This window comes from Temnothorax longispinosus, chromosome 11 (assembly GCF_030848805.1).
Source record: "Temnothorax longispinosus isolate EJ_2023e chromosome 11, Tlon_JGU_v1, whole genome shotgun sequence".
Classification (NCBI taxonomy): Eukaryota; Metazoa; Arthropoda; class Insecta; order Hymenoptera; family Formicidae; genus Temnothorax; species Temnothorax longispinosus.
The window spans coordinates 17234852-17254459 of NC_092368.1; the positions used below are offsets into that span (position 1 = coordinate 17234852).

General features: G+C 43.3%; 3 protein-coding genes across 8 annotated transcripts; 2 read left to right on the forward strand and 1 right to left on the reverse strand.

Moving 5' to 3' along the window:
- The first annotated feature begins 340 nt into the window (after positions 1 to 340).
- LOC139822521 (kelch-like protein 5) lies at positions 341 to 4129 on the forward strand. 2 transcript variants are annotated; one of them, XM_071794313.1, is made up of 11 exons: positions 341 to 661; positions 1044 to 1205; positions 1359 to 1684; positions 1789 to 1884; positions 1955 to 2144; positions 2296 to 2529; positions 2629 to 2794; positions 2959 to 3168; positions 3237 to 3408; positions 3500 to 3589; positions 4048 to 4129. In XM_071794313.1, the coding sequence occupies exons 1-10, from the start codon at positions 559 to 561 to the stop codon at positions 3566 to 3568; spliced, it is 1728 nt and encodes a 575-aa protein (XP_071650414.1). In that variant the 5' UTR covers positions 341 to 558; the 3' UTR covers positions 3569 to 3589; positions 4048 to 4129. The 2 variants fall into 2 exon arrangements, with proteins under 2 accessions (XP_071650414.1, XP_071650413.1); XM_071794312.1 differs by lacking the exon at positions 4048 to 4129 and having other exon boundaries at positions 3500 to 3884.
- Positions 4130 to 4555: 426 nt separating this feature from the next.
- Positions 4556 to 8291, forward strand: LOC139822520 (uncharacterized). The gene is made up of 6 exons (XM_071794311.1): positions 4556 to 4695; positions 4793 to 4910; positions 5028 to 5381; positions 5541 to 5807; positions 5887 to 6155; positions 6226 to 8291. The coding sequence occupies exons 1-6, from the start codon at positions 4598 to 4600 to the stop codon at positions 7034 to 7036; spliced, it is 1917 nt and encodes a 638-aa protein (XP_071650412.1). The 5' UTR covers positions 4556 to 4597; the 3' UTR covers positions 7037 to 8291.
- Positions 8292 to 8537: 246 nt separating this feature from the next.
- Khc (kinesin heavy chain) lies at positions 8538 to 18831 on the reverse strand. 5 transcript variants are annotated; one of them, XR_011734533.1, is made up of 15 exons: positions 17951 to 18830; positions 16990 to 17131; positions 16464 to 16637; positions 16080 to 16348; positions 15746 to 15992; positions 15424 to 15660; positions 14912 to 15258; positions 14618 to 14827; positions 14368 to 14511; positions 13990 to 14274; positions 13708 to 13893; positions 13408 to 13611; positions 12930 to 13224; positions 12681 to 12783; positions 8538 to 12269 (listed from the first exon to the last, which is right to left on the reverse strand). XR_011734533.1 is itself a non-coding variant. In XM_071794307.1 (14 exons), exons 1-14 carry the CDS (start codon positions 18107 to 18109, stop codon positions 12193 to 12195), a joined length of 2976 nt encoding a protein of 991 aa, XP_071650408.1. In that variant the 5' UTR covers positions 18110 to 18831; the 3' UTR covers positions 8538 to 12192. The 5 variants fall into 5 exon arrangements, 3 of the variants coding, with proteins under 3 accessions (XP_071650408.1, XP_071650409.1, XP_071650410.1); XR_011734532.1 differs by having other exon boundaries at positions 8538 to 12332; XM_071794307.1 differs by lacking the exon at positions 12681 to 12783 and having other exon boundaries at positions 17951 to 18831.
- Between the last annotated feature and the right edge of the window lie 777 nt (positions 18832 to 19608).

Here is a 19608-nt window from a genome sequence, read left to right on the forward strand (position 1 = left end):
GCCCGGACACACTTTTTCGTAACAGTAACAGTAGGATTTCGACCAATCGTGTTACTCGATTCGGGAACGTACGGCCGTACGTTTTCGAATCGAGCAACGCGATTGATCGAAATCCTACTGTTACTGTTACGAAAAAGTGTGTGTGGCCAGCTTAATGCTAGGTCTACAATGCGAGTCGTAAAGTCGTGAGTCGTAAAAATTGACCAATCATAATCGAATTTGAGAAGAATAATCGACTGTGATTGGTCAATTCTTACGACTCACGACTTTACGACTCGCATTGTAGACCTAGCATAAAATCATGTTCGACTGCTACTGAGCGGCTTGGTCTGCTAAACGCGACCATTGTGCAAGGGGCTTCATGGTCGCTACATCACGTCGATACGACGGGGTTCCTAACCTGAGAATCGTCAACTTTAACGCTAAATATCTCGCTTCGCAGGGCAAACCGCCGCATTTTTCTGCCAGATTCTTTCGTTTCGTGTCAAAACTCGTCGAATGAGCATAATTTTATTGATATTCGAGGTGTAGCGCGTATTTTAAATAATTACCTCCACAATGTCATGCGTGTCTATCTCGCCGAAGCACGCGGAAAATAGCCTCCAAATTATGGAGAGTTATCTGCACAAGCAACAGCTGACAGACGTCACGCTGATCGCGGGTGAGTGTATGTTTTTGTAACTTTTTGTTTTGATAACGCACCTATGTGTCAACTGTCAATTGGACTTGTAATGATTCAGATGATAATGGTTAATCAAATGTTTTAATTAATAAGAACAAGGAGAGTTATTATTTTATACCAATATGTTTACATAAAATATGCATTTTCTAATATAATTTTATGTATATTTTTAAGTATAATCAAGAGATTCAAAGAGAAATTCTTTTTATTGTTAAAGGTTGTTATTCAAAGTTTTTAACCAGTAAAAATTGAAGAGAGAGAGTATATTTTGTACACAACATATTGAAAATATTCTTCACACTCGATGAACTTGTGACGTTCCATTTCTCATATTTCCTTTCTCTGTTCTGTGCTTTTTTAGGAAATAAGCGTGTCCCAGCTCATCGATTAGTACTCAGTGCTGGCTCTGAATATTTTGCTACCATGTTCACAAGCTCTCTGCGAGAGTCGGCACAAAATGAAATAGAATTAATGGATGTTGATGGAGATGCCTTATGGGCTTTGGTTCTTTATTGTTATACAGGTAATTCTGCTTGAGAAGATATGTTTCACGTAAGAAAACATTTCACGAATATTAACGTTACGATAAAGGCATTTGCAGATATTTTTTTAAGCCGTTCTTGTTGATTTTTGGATTTGTCCATTCTTAATAACATGTTTTTTTTTATACTTGCAGGTTGCATAGAATTGCACGAAGATAGCGTAGAGTCTCTACTTACAACAGCATGTTTGTTACAATTGAATCCAGTTATTAAAGCGTGCTGCCAGTTTCTCGTCAAACAACTTCACCCAAGCAACTGTCTGGGCATATGGATGTTCGCCGATACGCGAACTGGGCATAAGGATTGTTCGGAATTGGTTGAATACGCACACGCATACACTGCCAAACATTTCAGGGAAGTTACAAAAAATCAAGAATTCTTACTGCTATCTGCCAATGAAGTTGCGAAGTTACTTGAGTCTGAGGATCTTAATGTTCCCTCGGAAGAAACTATCTTTCATGTAAGACAACTGTTTGTTGAACGAACCAATTCATACAAATGCAATTAAAATACCTAAGCTGGAGATACAGAATAAATATAATCATTGTTTTATTATTATTTCAGGCTCTAGTGACTTGGCTGGAACACGATCCAGAAAACAGGAGCAAAGATGCCAGTAAATTATTAGGTTTAGTCAAATTACCATTGCTATCACCCGCGGTAAGTTCATCGGCAGCTCAATTTTTTCACTCGACAGAACTTGTGCATTAGCACTAATAAATCAAAACAGTTTATAGCTGACAATATTGTGAGTAACGAAATGTTCAAAGACCAAAGAATGGCGCAGGAATTAGTAATTGAAGCATTTATGTATCATTTGCTGCCTGAGCGAAGATCTTTGCTTCAAACAGGCAGAACGAAACCCAGAAAAGCCACTATGGGTACGTTGTTAGCTATCGGATGGAAGGGCTTCAATGAAGGTAATTTATTATATTTAAAATGAATTATTTAATATTAATCGCATAATTGATAATTAATCGATCACGATTAATGTAAAGAAAATATATTATGCCAATATTGTCACACTATTTTAGTTTTTCCAAGCAAAATAATTTGCGACGTACTTTCTAGATGCACCATTTGTAGATGCATTTTCATTACACGATAATGCCTGGCGATCTCTAGATGAATTTTGCGATAAACGCTGGTCATCTGTATCACTCATAAGCCGTGAATATCAATATGGCGCAGTAGTAGTCGATAAAAAATTGATTTGCGCATTAGCATACAAAGTAGAATGCTTCGATTTCTCCACTCTTACGTGGAGCACTCTACCACCTATGAATGTTCATCGAACAGGATTAGGTATGTGCAAATGCATGAGAATTTGCAAAATTAATGTGCAATTTATTTCATTTATTCATAATCAAACCCTGGCAAATACGTTATAATATTCTTTTTTAGGAGTGGCAGTCTTAGGTGGACTTTTATATGCTGTTGGTGGTCGCGACGCATCTCGTTGTTATCTTAATGCGGTAGAAAGATGGGATCCGGGAACAGGTCGGTGGAGTTCAATATGTCCTATGTCCGTACAAAGATCTGGAGTCGGTGTAGCTGTGTTAAATGATAAGTAAGTCTTTACAGATAAATTATTATGTCATACCTGTTTTCAATCATTTTAATTTTTTTTTTAGTGCGTGTCTTCGTATAAATATTATTTTATTAACTTTAAATCTTATTAAATATTAAATTTTTTTAAATAACGTTGATATTAAATTTTTTATGATGTTTTAGATTGTATGCCGTAGGAGGAAGTGATAACAGTAGATGCTTAGATACGGTAGAATGTTACGATCCGCACACGAACAAATGGACACTGTGCGCACCTATGTCGAAGAGACGAGGCGACGTAGGCGTAGGAGTAGTGAATGGTTGTCTTTATGCACTCGGTGGTTACGAAACTTATTCAGCTTGGATATCTAGCAAATTGGACTGTGTAGAAAGGTATAAAGCCGCTGTTACATTATATGTTAAAACTTTCAAGTTATATATAATGCGATGTAACAATATAGATATGATCCTAAAACCGATACGTGGACTATGGTTGCGCCAATGAGTGTGCCCCGGACTTCATTTGGTGTGTGCGAATTAGGTGACCGACTTATGGCCGTAGGAGGATACGACGGCGAACAATGTCTCACACTAGTGGAAGCCTACGATCCACATCTCAACGAATGGGAACCTGTGAGTGTATAAACTATTCCTGTAATTGAATATGGTAAATAGAAATAATTGTAAATGTATTTTGTAAACTTAAACATTTTTATGTTTATAGGTTGCTCCTCTTAACGTTGGACGTGCGGGACCCTGTGTTGTTGTAAAAAATTTAACCATCAGCATGTAGATTATTTTTACTAAACGATCAGTAATTGGACTTGCTAATTATGCAATTTATATTTGTAATTACATATATGATTTAGGTGTTTCAGAAATATGACAGAATAATCTGCTCTCTTGTAATATTGCATGCATGTTAAATTAATCACATTGTTATTTTTCTGAAGCAATTTTTGATAATTTTACATTTAAATAAGTATTATATTTCTTCTATATTTCTTAGCATGTAACAATTTTTATAGGATTTTGACATTTTCGTACTGCATTGAAAAAATTTCAACCATTGTAACTATCAAACATTATATTTATGGCACTTGTTTGTACATGATGATAATGATTAGTTCTTTTAAATTCCAAGTGGAACATAAGGTCTCCTTATAAGGTTTCAGTAATCGGCATGGTGTCAATCACAATCGAATTTGAGGAGAATAATCGACTGTGATTGGTCAATTCTTGCGACTCACGACTTTGCGACTCGCATTGTAGACCCAGCATTAGAACCAACCAATCAACGCAGAGTGTTGACAAGACGAACTCAACAGTTGTGCAACAGTTGTGTCTGCTGAACGCGCCCATTCTGATGTGTTTTTTGAACGCAGCGCGGGCATCCGCCGCGGGCTGCCGGCACGTGCCCCGCGCGTATCGTGTGACAACGGGTTCGAGGGACGAGGGTCGAGGAAATTCGAGCACCGGATTGACCGGATGGATTTGTCGGACTGGGGTGGTCGACGGGACGACGGTCGTACGGCAAGCTTCCGCGAGGACTCCGCACTTCGCGTCGACGTGACGTCGCGACGGCGCGGCACGCGGTTCCTTGCTTCTCGCTGAACCGACACCCCTTCTCCGGAGTCCCCGGCACGACAGGTCTTTCAGGTTATGTCGTGCCCTGCCTTCCGCTCGCTTGGCGGGAGATGCGGCACGCGGTCGACGTCGCTATCTCGTGGAGTCTAGATCGTCTTCCTGCCGGTGCGGCCCGGCGCGGACCCTCGCCCTTCTTTTAGCGCGTTTTTAACCTTCCTCCCTCCCCAGACGCGACATGGACCCCGATCGGAACGCGGCGTTCGATTCCGTGGCCGTGTTCGCCCCGGTTCTTTTAATCCTCGCTACGTGCTTGACGGTCTTCCACAGGCTGAGGTGAGTTACTCGCTCCATCCTGCTTCATATATACGTTCCTCGCGTCTCTTTTGAGAGCGCCCCTCATTCACCGCGATTAACGTTAATGTTCCTGCAGGGCGAGATGGCCCGTGAAGGTAAACTGCTGGTTTTGCAACGAGAACACGAAGGTCTGGCGGCAGAATCTGGGCTGGTGGTTGTGCCCTTGGTGCGAACAGTACAACGGCTTTTCCAAGGTAGATTAGCATTGAGTCATCTCTTTTTTTTCTTTTGCCTCCTACAACTGTCCACTCGCTGGAAGACAATTTCTTAACGTGGTATATATCGATGAATGCAAAATACTTGTTTTCCAGAATGGCGATTACGCGTATGATATTCCGGAGCAGTATGCAACGTCGAACGTACGTACGAGATACTGCAGACTGTCCGAAGGAAGTGACAATCGTCACGGCCTCGAGGGCAAGCTCTGTGAGTATTGCAACAAGCGGGAGAGTCTGAAATTGTCGGAGCTGTCAAACTTCGAGCCCAAGAGCAACAGGCTTTTCGACACGGAGCTGAAGGCGTTTAAGGAGCACCTGGAAGTGAGATATCCGCTGTGCGACAGCTGCAAATTGACGGTGCGGGACGCGTTGCGCAGGCAGGCGGTGTGGCTGACTCGTTATAAGATGCTGTTCTTCAGGCGGAAACCAATTAAGACGCTTGTCGGCGTAAGTACATTTGCTGAAGGAAACGTCGGTGTAGAGATTAACGGATTGATGTTCCAAACGTTCGTTACGTTGTCACAAATATCTGCCAACGTTTCCATTAATATCCCCCAACAACATGCGGTTGTAGCAACGAATAATCGTTTGTTAGCGCTCTTGCAGAACGCAAGAAAGTCGGAAAGCATTTTCCGAGCTGTCTCGATGGTTCAACTCGCGATACTCGTGTACAACCACGACTTCGTTTGGCTGCCAATCGGGGGACTGTTCTTTCACCTGTGCGCTTATTGGGCGAGCTCAACGAGGAACAGGAGTTCCGATGTGTTATTGATACTTTTATGGTTCTGCCTTATTATCCTCGTGTCCGTCAAGAGTTCGGCGACTCTTCTAAGTGCTTGGCTCACAACGGAGCACATCGCGCAGTACCGCATGGTGAGCTAAACGAACGGGAAATTTATTCTAGCGCTCGAATATATCTGTAAATTTAGCTTATCGGTCTGTCTCTTTTCAGATAGCGGTGTGCGCAATTGTTATAGCTTTGGTGAGCCTAAGATCCGGTATAAAATGTATCCGGTATAAAAATACATTGACCGGCTCAGTGGTGTTCAAGAAGATCAAGTTGCGCTCACAAAACGCTGCCTCGCCTCAACTTGCGTGTAACAATCAAAGCGGAAACAGTATCGTTCCAAGCGAAATGAACGACAGTATTAAATCGTCGGTCTACGCGACGAGTGAATTGTCTTCCACTGAAATCAAATTCAGCAAGTCGCATTCAGCAATGTAAGTATCTTACGTCGTTTCTGTCGCTCCTCTTGATACGCGAACGTCTGTTATTTCCATTTGTTTTCAGACTGAGACAGAAACTGTCTACGATCACTGCAAACGAGGGTAACAACGGTTACGTGAACTCCATTTCTCAAAATGAGAATAGTCTACCGGACTGCTGCTTGAACGACAGCCTGAGCACTCTTCTCCTGAGCGAGGAGTCGCCGAGGTGCGGCAGGAACGCGAAGGTAGCGCCGGCGATCTTCGAGCGAAGGATATACAGCGCGACGAGCTCCGAGAATCTGTTCAGGAGATCCGGCAGCGCGTACAGCAAGAGGAGGTGCATCCTGTCGCCGCCGAAGCTCAGATCGGTGACGCAGACCTCGTGGGTGGCGGGCGGTTACTGGCAGGAGGGTATGATGACCGCCACGCCGCCGACGCTCTCGCGGTCGTCCAGCCAGAGCTCCGGCTTCGGCTCGGTCGGCTCCTCCAATCTCGCGCCCTCCCGCGAGCCGTCCGTGCACGAGTTCGACCGGTGCTCCGTCGTGTCGGAGGCCACGCGATGGTCGTGCCAGACGGCGCGTCCGGGCCCGGTCGCGAGGCACGACTCGCCGGTGCCCCGTCCGCAGTCGCGGTACTCCGACGCGACGGGGGGTCACTCGCGATCGGTGCTGTCGTCGCCGACGATTCGCGCGACGCACAACGCAGACAATCACAATCAGGTCCAGGAGAGCTGCGTTCGCGGACCGAACGTCGAGGATCGAAACGGCTCGGTGCCGGTGTACGCCGGTCATCACACGACGACGGTCATCGCGAGCCCCGGCTGGCTGTCAGCGCTGCTCTGCGGCTCGCTGATACTGAATATGATAGTGCTGTGCACTACGCTGTTACGTTAACGTCGCGACGACCGGAATCGCCGCGCGCCGGATCGTTGTGTGTTCACGCGGTAAATTTTTATCAATCGCCACAACTATTTATGTGATCGCTAGCGTTAATTGAACCTCGAGTAATCGGCGAGTGCGGTCGGCTCGACCGGGGAAGATCTTTCAATAATACATCGTTTTTCTTTCTTCCTAATCTCGCATGCGATCTTCTACTGCCGATTTCTTAGAGTCTAAAGATTTAATCTTCCGATCTTGGGATTACTTGGGAAATACTTAGAGATGGTACAATTACTGCCAATTAAGGGATGAGCACAATGTTCCATTCTACTGCCGGGAAAACAGGAAATACGTTACACACTGCCAATATACTTGCTCGTCGAACATATCTGCCAGTCTGCGCCTCTTTTTTTTCTTTTATTGGATGTCCGTAGAGAGACACACTGCCACGTTTTATCCTCTGGCCGTCTCGAATATTTTGTATAGATTACTGTATAGATTATCTTCTCTTCCGTATTTATGTGAACATTCGTCCGCTCGGTTTCTTTAATCACCTTTTCCCCCCGCAAGTACACGCCCGTTTGCCATTTTCGTCGAGACGGTGGTCTCTCGGATCTTTATTGCTCTGACGTAGGGCTGGACTTTACGGGGCTTCTCGCTCAATGTCGATTTTGTGAATGCGTAAACGGAATGCCTCTACGCATTCCGAGTACGATACATTTTTCGGATTTCTCGCGTCTCATCTTTTGGAAGTAATTTTGCGCGAAGGGGAAATCGCTGCGCGGTGTCTCGCAATGTATCGTTTTTCGTTTGTATCAAGTGCGTATCGAATAGAGCACTTCATACAACGCTTTTTCCCTTCGTATGGAATTATTTCGGAGAGGATGGGACGCGCGAATGACTTTTTCACGTTCTGTAATCATTTATGAAAACTTTAAGCCTCTGTGAGAAATACGTACGTAGCTGTAGTGATAAGTATAATTTGTTTACGCGTTACGCGCCAAATGTCTCGTTTTTTTACATGTAATATTTATCGGCAAAAAAAAGACCGATTGTATATATACATACTGCCGGGAACTTTGTAAAAAGAAAGGAAAGATGCGCGCTCTACGACAGGCGCACGTATGTAGGTCTCTTCTTAGCCTGTGGACTGGGAAACTTGTTGTAATAATCATGTTGTTTATTGTATTCCAATTATTGTATGTTTTGATATCTACTGATATTGTACAATTCTATCGATAAGAATAAAACGTGAACTTTTACAATACGATCCACCGAGTGGTGTCGCCTTTAATTCCGTCGAGAAGGTAAAACCGTAAGCAAAAGCAGAAGGGAAAACAGAAGAAGCAATTTCGTACAAATTAACTATAAAGCTCGCATTAAAAACTTTTCGCGTGACTTTATAATGACTTTAGAAAGTAAACGCAAATTAAATAAGTATCAAAAGTTAAATCTTTTCAAGTAGAGCGATATCAATGCAGGGATTTTACGCACGCGCAATAAAGATGTGTGTATGTATAATATATTTTTTTATTATATTTTTTATTATATTACCTTATAAATATATTTCTTTCGGAGATTACTTCGCCGGGACAATATGCGGTGCGACAATAAATAAATAAAGTGAATACAGTCGTGTGATTTTCCTTACCTTATTCTTTTCTTTTTTTTTTTCAATATAAGCACTGTTCGTTTTTCGATAATCAAATAATAATAATAATAATAACGATATCTCATCTTAAAATTACAGTTTTAATCCGAGGAGAATATTGTATTACAATTCATAATAGTACCTTGTAGCTACAGCCTCTCTTCTACACCCTGCATACAAATTTGCTACCGCCTAGTGTCTAGGAAAAAAATGTTTAGAATTGCAGCTATGCGTTTCTTTTTTTCACGTTTTCGTCTCGTTTTTTTTTTATTTCGCTACATTGCTGTTTCAGATGAGGTAGATCTGAACTCGATTGCTGATGCGAAAAACGTACTCGCGGAGAGTACTCTCGTACATGACCAAAAAAAAAAGGATCTTTACAAAAATCGTTTGCGTAAACCGTCGGAACTTAAACGTTCTGCTCGCTGAGATTCTCTGAGATCGTCCTCTCGACAACGAAACGGGAAATCCTTTTCTTTCTCTATTTTGTCTTTTTTTTTTCGAAAAGTCGCGATGAAGAAACGAAAAAACGCTTCGCTCGTCGTCGAGACGAAGAGACCGCGGTTTTGTAGATCGACCTCTTCTTTAACAGTGACTGGACTGGATGGCTGCGTGCACATAAATCGTTACAGTCTCGCCTACTTGACTTGCGATAGGTGTAAGTGTAATTATTATTCGTTTTCTTTTTTTTTTCCTTTTCTCAGACACGCCGGAGACAATTATGAAAATAATATACCGACAGCTCTCTGTCTTCCGCGAGTTCGTCGGCGAACGTTATTTCGATACATTACACATACATCGTTATTCGTTAATAATAAGGATCGATCGTTGCTGTTGCGCTTTAAAAGGGATTGTTGTCGCCTACTATCACAAAGATCGGTAGCGATTTCTTTACATGATTCCTTACGTAATCTCGTGCTTCTTAAACTTCTTTCGAAGAATGGGAAATCTGAAATCGACGATCGCGGAATTACAATGGTTCGTCGAAGCCGATGATTTCGATTAATTTAATGAATCAGCGGGAGAAAGGGAGAGAGAGAAACGCGTACCGTTACAGGCGCTCATTACAGTTTTCAGCGCAACACGATTGGGGGAGGGAGAGAAATACATTCATCGGCGTCTAAAGGGGGACGCGCGTTGAAGAGAGAAACATTAACATTACAGACGTGTTGGTGTGTGTGTATTATGTTATATCTGCGATAAATACAATTCGTGCATAGAACGCATGCTTGCCTTCCCTCTTTCACCACGGAGAGGAACATACACTTTCCTCTACGTTCCGAAACGTTACGCGAAACTAACGTGACATGTGTATATATATATATATATATATATATATATATATATATATTATATATATATATATGTATATCGTATATTTACATACATCCGACAAAAATAGCTTAAAGATAATTGCACTCGCATTAATGCACCACTAATGCACACTTGTCGGTCGTCTTCGCCTATACGTACGACCAAAGAGGAAAAAAAAAGAACGCAACTTTCTCGTCCTCGATACAGTTATATATCACAAAAGTTAAGAGAGAAAGAAATGGGTAGTGTGGTAAAGGAAAAAGCAAGTATTAGTCGAATACTTCTTCTCGAGTCGAGTTTACATCACACATCTTCCCCGCGCCGCTGCTCCGCGAAGAAGCTTCCGTAACGGTGCGACTCACTACACCCGTTTATCGTTAGATAAGTCCCGCGAGCGCTCTCAGTTTAGCTCGGCTCTGAGAATTTCCGCGATCTCGAGGAGGATCGAAAAAAAAACTGGATTTTTATAAATAAAATCTGCTTCCATAAATAGCTCTCGCTCGCGACAGAAGGTGATTACATCGATTGCGCGCGGTTGAGAACCTGTTACAAAAGCGATAAACGCAGGCTCGCAGAATGCCCGCATGTACGAGAAAAATGTATACGAGCGTACCTGTGAGAGGCCGTCGTTAACCGTCCGCCCGGGCCATTCGCTTAATCGGGCGTAATTCGTATCTTATCGTGATTATAAATTAGCAACGATACGGCTATCTCGAGCGCGTGATCATACGTAGAGAAGCCTTATAAAATGGATTTACAAAGAGACGTGCGATAAATCGCGTGTAAATTGGGCGGGAAAAAGAGCGTAGAAAATAACGTGATACAAAACGCGCGAGAACTGAGCTAGGTTTAAAAAAAAGGGAGTAACAAATCGCGAGGATCTCTCGAGAAGGATTAACGAAGGCGACGCCGCGAATGAGAGACGCGGGAGCGCGAAACTCCGACAGATTCTCTTCCTCTTCCCTTCCTTCCTTCCTTTCGGGACGGGCAGATTTCACTGGGTTTCATCGCTCGATCGGAAGAAGCGGGGAAGAAGAAAGTCCGAGGCTCGTCGGAAGAAGACCGAGGCTTAGCGTCGCTCGGTGGTCGCCAGGGAGCAGCAAAAGGAGCGTGTCGGGGATAAATTAATCTAAATTAGACGCACGCGAGAGAAATGGTCGGCGAACTATACGCACGATAGCCGGTATAGTCGCTTCAAATCGCTCTACTTTCCCGTCGCGGAATAGGTCCTCGTGAATTTTCCTCGCTCTGATAAGATCGCACACCGGCGCGGCCGCCGTAAACGCGAGAGCTCTGGAGAGGCAATGCCTCGCTTGACCAGAGATCAAGTGTGCCCTCCGGGCAAAAAGCGCACTGGGACCTTCGGGGCCCGGGCCTAGGACGCTAGAACTCGGTCTGAATTCTCGTCTTTTACGCTTGGACCGCTTGGAAATAATGTTGCTGTCGAGTGCGTAAAGTCCACTTACACAATTCGTGCCGATTACAATTTATACTTTGTATCCGAGTTCTAGCGGCTGAGGCATAGAGCGCTCTTATCGCGAGGTTATTCTTATCAGCTAGCAGAGAGATTTCTTACGATTACGAATACTTGTGTAAGTATTCATCTTTACGCGATCATCTTCACGCTTGCTCGAAGCCGCATGTCCGATCGTTTTCTTGATTAGTGAACCGGTATCCGAACTAAACACCTTAAATATTCGTTGCCCCTCTCCTTCGAGATCACGAGGATCCTGGATTGCGGCAAGTATTTCTTAGTATTTCTCTCCATTAAATTTTTTAGACTGTGCGATTTAAATATAGACACTAAAGTATAAATTATTTCGAGACTGGCGAGAGGCTTCTCCGTGTGATTCGTTCGATTCAGACGTTCATATTTTAAAATACCTATTATCGAATCGGTATCATGCATATATATGTATGTGACATTAAATTATAAATAATTTATAAAAATTAACTATTTACATCGACAGGACATGCAGCGCTTGTGACATATGTATATATATATATATATATATGTCACATATATATATATTGTATATATATGTCACATATATATTGTATATAATTTAATGCATTTATCTTATATATACCTAAGCACATGCTTGCTCTGAGAAACAGAGGAAAGAAACAATTAAAAGAACTGGCGGTGCTCTCTCCTTGCGAATAATATAGTACTATGCCCTTACATTAATAATAATTATAACATTTATGCATATCCGTTATACATAAGAGCCGCTGGAATTCTTTTGTTTTCATCGATGAAAGCGTTCTTGCATTCGTTTTCTGTAAAAGTGAAGGGTATTTTGGCATTATGCGATCACGATCACTGTACGCTGTTACCCATATCTGTGTGTGTGTGTGATCAGGAACATGGAAAAAAAAGAGAGGAAAACAAATAAATTTCCAAAGTAACGTTGAACAGTTAAATAAAATTTCATATTTCATGAAATTAAACATCGTGATACTTCGATATAAATTATATTATAAATTATACGGCGGTAATCGCAACTGAGAACGTCTCAAATAATTGAACTAAGCCGTGCAAAAAAGGATGCGATTCGATCGTATACGTTAAAAAGGAACGTCGCGAGGTTTGTTCGCTTTTTTTTTTTTATTCGCTTATTTCCTCCTTAATGAAATCGCGCGAGAAGCTTGGTGCCAAGGTAGTAGACGTAACAAAATCGACCCACTTACTCTAAAGCGCAGAGCTGCCTGGGGAGCCGCCACCCCTTTTGTAACGCAAAACCGAACAAACCCACACAACGACACACAATGTAGGCTTTTTAATTAAGTGAATCTAAAAAAAAAAGAAAAACAAGATGATTGTACATACAAGACGAGGGAAGTTTACGAAAAAAAAAAAGAAAGAAAAAGAGAGACGACTGGCGATTTTAACTGGCGCGGTATGTAGCCGGAGGAAAAGAGAAGGAAACTACTCCTTACCACGATTGCCGGTTCTGATGGCGTTGACGTTACTCAGGTGGTGCTGACCGGCCCGAATCGGCTTCGCGATCTGTGCGCTCGGTCCGCGACGCGCCAGATTCTTTTGCCTAACCGCCTCCTTGATCCGATCCACCTCGTACTGGTAGCGCTTACGATCTCGCATCGCGCCCTCCTTGGCGTCGCGCAGCGCCGTCTCCAGAGCCTTGACGCGCTCCATCGTCGCTCGCAATCGTTTCTCCAGTTTAGGCAGCTCGCAGCGAAGGTCTGCATTGTCTCTGACAAGTTGCTTGTGCACCTATGATACAAATGCGTATTATATACAGAATTAATATATTAATAGCACAAATATACATATATATAAATAATAAGGGCAAATCTTAATTATAACTTGATTATAATCAATAGTGACATATTAATAGAAAATATATTAGTAAATAAATGTGAATTAATAGATGATTTGCACGCGTTTGAGTTGTACCTTCGTTAACTGGTCCAGATTGTTTTCCAAGAAGGATATTTTTTGTTTCTGCGCGAGGGAACCACCATCATCCTCGTTATCTTCCGCATTGATGGTCTTCTTTATTCTAGCCTGCAGATCCTGGACGAACAATTTGCGTAGATTGTGCAAGGTCTGCAGTTCTTTGGCTACCGTGTCTTCCAAACCCTTGAGATCTTTCCTTGCCTGGAATTTATTCGACGTGATTATAAATTTAATTTAGACTGCATTTGATTAGACAGACTTGCTCGTCCGTCACATAAATTGTTCTATCAAACGTACTTGTTCTCGGCGCTCGTTCAACAGCATAAGTTCCTGCAGCTTGACCGATTTGTTGGCCTCCTCTTGTTTCAGCCGTTCGTAATCGGCTTGCATTTGCTGGTGTGCCAGAGTGAACTTCTGATTGAGGTCTTTGAGCTCGCTGATCAGTTCCTGTTTCTCAGATAGTTCGTCCCTAAGCGCAGCAACCTTCAATAGAGTTAAATCCAATGTTAGAAAATTTGAAACCAAGGCAAAATAGTTAAAACTTTAGTTTGATTGGAATGTGTTCCACAAATAAGCAACCTGTTTTTGATGCGCATCCCTCAGCTGATCCATCTGCTCCTCCAAGGCCACTCGCATCTTCGTCGCCGCCTCCTTCTCCTCGGCCTTCTCCTTGTTGGTAACAGCCTGCACCTGTTCGGCAGCCTTTAACTTGGCGCATTCCTCGCGCAACGCATCTACGTCCTCCTCCAGACCTCGTTTGCGTGCATCGGCTTCCTTCATCGATTCCGACAGCGTTTGCATACGGGCCTCGTGTTGCGAGATCAACAGTCGGTACTCAGCCAAGTCCTTCTCGTACTCGGAAACCTAGACATTTATGCAAAACAAAGATTGATTAAAGGATAGTGACGTGGAGAAGAAATCGTGATTAATGCGATGACGTGAAACGCAGCCACTCACTTTCTTGTTACAGTCTGTTTGGAAGCTTTCCAATCCCTGACACCGCTGGACCAGATTCTTCACCTCGGACTTCATTTTGCTGATGAACAGTCTCGCCACCGTGAACTCTTCCTCCAATTTACCATTGCTCTCCGGTGGAGCGATCTTGAATTCAAATTGAGGTTGTAATTGATATAATTTGTATTAAATAAATCACGAAAAGTAATTTAATCTTTATACTTTTATTTTTACTTAGTAATTTGATCCTTACTTTTAGGTTTTCGTTAGACTCGCCACCGATAGCCACCCCGATCTCCCCTAAATCTTTTAAGAAGTTTGCTAGCATCTCCGCGATGCGTTTCCTCTGATGCGCCGACATGTCACGTAACTGTTGCAGCTCGGACGCGGTGTTGTTCAAAGCTACTTGTTTAGCCAGGAGCTCTTCTGTCATTGATTCCTGTTCCTTGTTCTTCAGCTCGACCTAAAGTTAGAGTAGCAAGAATAAAAAAAAAAGCTTGTCCACTTTTCTGAACAGTAGTCTCTTCCATCGTTCACAAACAATTACCTCTTGCGATTTCTGATCGTAATTGACCGCAAGTTCTTCCAACGCTTGCAGCACCTCCTTTACTTCCTCTTTGGCGCTCTCGTTCTCTTGCTGTATTCGATTCATCTCCTGTTGCAACTGTTCGTAATCTCGCCTTGCGCTGGCGATAAGTTCCTCCTGTTCCTCCATCTGCTCCTTCAGTTTCTCGACATATTGCGACTGTTGATTGATCTCCTCATCCTTGTCATCCAACTGTTGATACAACCTCTCACGTTCCTCTTCGAGTTTTTGCCTTTCCTCGTTCGAGAGGGAACCAATCATAAGACCGCCGCCGGGAGTAGCAGGCATGGGACTGTCGTCCAATTTAACTGTAAAACAAAGAACTTTGTAATACACGATCTGCAAAAATTACACTAATCTAATCTAATCTTAGAGAAAGATTATACAATTTTGCAATCATAATCTTTTCATCCATGTTGTTTTAATATATATAAAACTTAATTAGATGGGTGTGTTTAAACTGTATTCATTACCTTCGATGGGTGCAGTGATCGGTGTGGTAACATCCGGTCCTTCAACGAGGCTGACCTGCTCCTCGGGTTTGACGGTCTCACCCTGCCGCCAACGCGACAATTCGGCCTCCAATTTGTCCACCTTGCCTTTCCATCTCGCCACTTTCTCCTTCTCGCGTTCGTAGCGACGTTTCCATTCTTCGGCCGTGAGTTCCTCGTTGACGCATACAACGTTCTTGATGGTCTTGGCGCGTTTACCTGTAATAAACACGGTCTGTGAAATCTGCCGAGAACAGAGCAGCGCGTATCGTGATAGGTAAAAAAAAATATAGTATAAATCTACCGAAATCTAAAGTCGATTTCGTTTCAGATTCGTTGAAACTAGCGGGAGAGCAACAGATGATGATCGTGGTCCTGGCGTTGCCACCCAAGGATTCTTGTAAGATTCTCGTTAGCTTGGAGTCACGATAAGGAATGTGAGTCTTATTGCCGTCAGCCAAGGCCGAAATTACGTTACCAAGTGCAGACAGGGATTTGTTGATGTTCTTCGCTTCGTCCAGCACCGTTCCTTCTGCACCGGTTTTAGAAACCTAACAAAACGTGAGAATATGAAAAATATAATAATAATAATCACAATGAAAATAGGAAAAAAATATGGTTTGTTAATAAAATCTCACCTTTTCGGAACCTGCTAAATCGACGAGGTACAGTTTGCCGGAGAGTTTCTTTTGATTCTCCAAATTCTCTTGTTTGACGTTTATAAGGAAAACGGAATGGGAACGTGAGCTGTGCTCGTTCATGTTGGTCACGGCGATGTGCCGGTTTGACTTGCCCTCCTCTATCACCTCGAACACTTCCTCAGGACTAGAAACAAACCGCTCGGTCGCGCCCTTCACGAACGGCACCCGGTTCTTGTCTTCGTGTACGCTTAAGTTAACCTTAGATACTGAAACAGGAAATCGTGGAGATTCACTTTGAAAAGAGAGCGTACAGAGATATAGACTGTATAAACGGTGTGATTTTTTAATAATAAATAAATGTAAGATCAAACGAGGACTCACCATCGAGAAGATCCCTGATTTTATCCATGTAAATCTCAAAGTATGACACTTTGATATGGAATTCCAGGTTCTCCTCCATGCCGTAAATATGATTGAAGATGTCATTGACAATTCTCGGGATAATGCCCTGTTTGTTTGGATCGCCGATGACTCCTTCCATTGTGTGCGTTTTACCTGCGTATGAAGAATATTATAAGTATGACATGTTATAATTTTTATTCTGCAAAGTGCCTTTGGAAAAGCACTCTTTGATTTTTCAGATCTTCTGTGCTTCTATGCTTTTATTCCACAAAATTGGTGCATGTTTAGGCAACAAATGTAAAATACGGCAAATCTTATTAAAAAATTTAAGTGAACTCTACAAAACTCATATAACACTTGCAAAATAAAAATCAAATCTTTGAAGAGACAATAGTTCCCCCGAGTTCTAATAAAATATTCTGAGGATTTTAGATTTTTTTCAAACTTTCCTAGGTAATAAGCACCCTGTTTTACAATCAATGTCTTGAATACAAAGACTCTTTACCTGACGATGTTTGACCATATGCAAAAATGGTTCCGTTATATCCTGCCAGAACATCTGTGACGATAGACTTTGCGGCCTCATTGTAGACTTTGTCTTGCGTAGCATTCGGTTTAAACACTTTATCAAAGAGGTATACTTTGCCCTGCAATCAATATATCGTGTAGCCAAAAATTTACATTCAGAACGTGATAAGCTTTCAATAAAAATAAATCTCTTATGAATATTAATCGCACAAAACTTTCCTTATTTCTCAACTAGAATAATCTATTATAAATGTCTAATTAAAAGCACACAAGTCATTATATGAAGCGTATCAGATTGCATAGAGTTATTGTTACACTTATCGTGTACAGTATTTTCCAATGATTTAAATTCCCAAAAGACGTTACTAACTGCAGTACTCCTTAGAAATGTGTAAACTAAATGTGTAGAAACTATGAATCACAGATCTAACATGGATCTATATATACATCATCTATGAAAAACGTACTTTGCTCTGCAATCGAAATATCATGTAGCTAAAAATTTACATTTAGAACATGATAAGCTTTCAATAAAAATAAATCTCTTATGAATATTAATCACACAAAACTTTCCTTATTTCTCAACTAAAATAATCTATTATAAATGTCTAATTAAAAGCACACAGGTAATTATATGAAACGTATCAGACTGCATAGAGTTATCGTTACACTTATCGTGTACAGTATTTTCCAATGATTTAAACTCCCAAAAGACGTTACTAACTGCAGTACACAGAATGCTAAATGCAGAGTGGACTCTTAAAATCCTTAGAAATGTATAAACTAAATGTGTAGAAACTATAAATCACAGATCTAACACGGATCTATATATACACAACATTTATATAGAAAAACGTATCTACACACGATGTATGCAACAATAAGGGAGAACGGGAGCGGATCCCGACGTTCGCGTAGGCGCGGAGCGCCCCACGTACCCCGATGGAGATGCAGTTCTCATCGCCGCCGGACGGGAACTTGACGATGAACTTGGAGCCGGCCTTCTCCTCGGAGTCGTTCAGCGGTCGGAACCTGCAGACCACCTTGATGCTGTCCTCGGCGGCGATCTCTCGCTCCCTCGGCGTCTCCATTGCCATTGCGAGCGGAGGCGACGGTGACGACGGCGACGACGATGACGAAGGTACGTGCGTGTGTGTGTGCGCGCGCGCGCTCGCGCAACTTTGTATGTGTATGTACCTAGCACTCGACGGTGGTATCGGCACGGCCGATACTCCTCACCACCTCCCTCTCCGCCACCACCTCTTCTTAGGCTATTCTCCGCTGCTTCCAACTAGCCTCTTCTGCGATTGTACGTGGAGCGAGAGCGAGGCATAGGCGACGGGATGGCATAGGCGCGTACCGCATGAAGGGACCGTCGTCTACCTTATATCTGTCTCCTTCTCTCTCCTTCCCCTCCTCCACCCTTTCGCCTCACTCACCGCGCTGCGCTCCGCTCCGCTCCGACAGCAGGCAGGCCCGTCTGTCACCGTTCTCTCGTCGAGCAGCAAGATGGCGGCTGATAAGTGGCTGGCTAGCTGGCTGACTGGCCCGATCCTGGGCCACGAGGCCCGCTCCGGGAACGATTCTCGCGGCAACGACAGGCGACGACGCTTCGGCAGGACCCGCCCGCCCGCTCGTTCGCTCCACTTCGCACCTATCTCTTTCCCTCCCTCTATCTTTCTCTCGCTCTCTCTCTCGTTCGATTCGAAAATTGGCGAGCCCCGCGCGTACCGTTCTCTTCCGCTGCAGGCCGCGAGGACACGCGAGGACGCAGGCGGTAGCGGCTACACGGGCCTGACGGGCCTACCTCTGGGAGAAACTTGGCGAGTGATCCCCGAGTGCGCCGCGAACGCGCGCAATCGATGACGAGTCCGGGGGAGACGGTGACGGCGTGACGGCGACGTTGCGCGCTACATACGCCGCACACCTACATCTACACCTACACCTTTATTATTATCATTATAGGCTTGGACTCGCGCGAGCGAGCGGCGCGGCGCTCATCGCCGTTGCCTGCGGTTGCCTGTTGCCTCACCTTCGAGAGGTGCAGCTGTTTCCGACGCCTCTCTTCTCCTTTCTAATTATCACCTCGTTATATTAGCACCTCGACAGTCATTATTATTATCTACATGTAGACCTGTACCTCCTACACCTACAAATTTATCATTATTATTATTATTATCATCGTTATAGATCTGGGCTTATCGCGCCTTTTAAAGCGCGGCTCTCTGCGACGCTTTAATTGTCCTCAATTCGCATTTCAATAAAGTATTATTGTTATATTACCTTTGTGTAGACCTATATGACATATATTCGCTGCGACCCGGCGCACAAACGCGAGACGAAAATGAGTATTAGGAACGCGAACTTTGCCGTCTCATCGCAATTAATCTGTCCCGCGTGTGACTCTCGCCCGATTAGAGATTTTCCGCATCGTCACAGCGCGTTCCCGCGCTGACAAACGAAAGACACGTTTTTCCTTCCTTCGCTCTGGAATCAACGTAGCGCGGATTATTACGTCACTTAATTAAGCGCTGGAGCAACATCAGATTATGTAACGACGAAATTTCTCGGAGTTTTTTTTACCTCTATCCTTCTT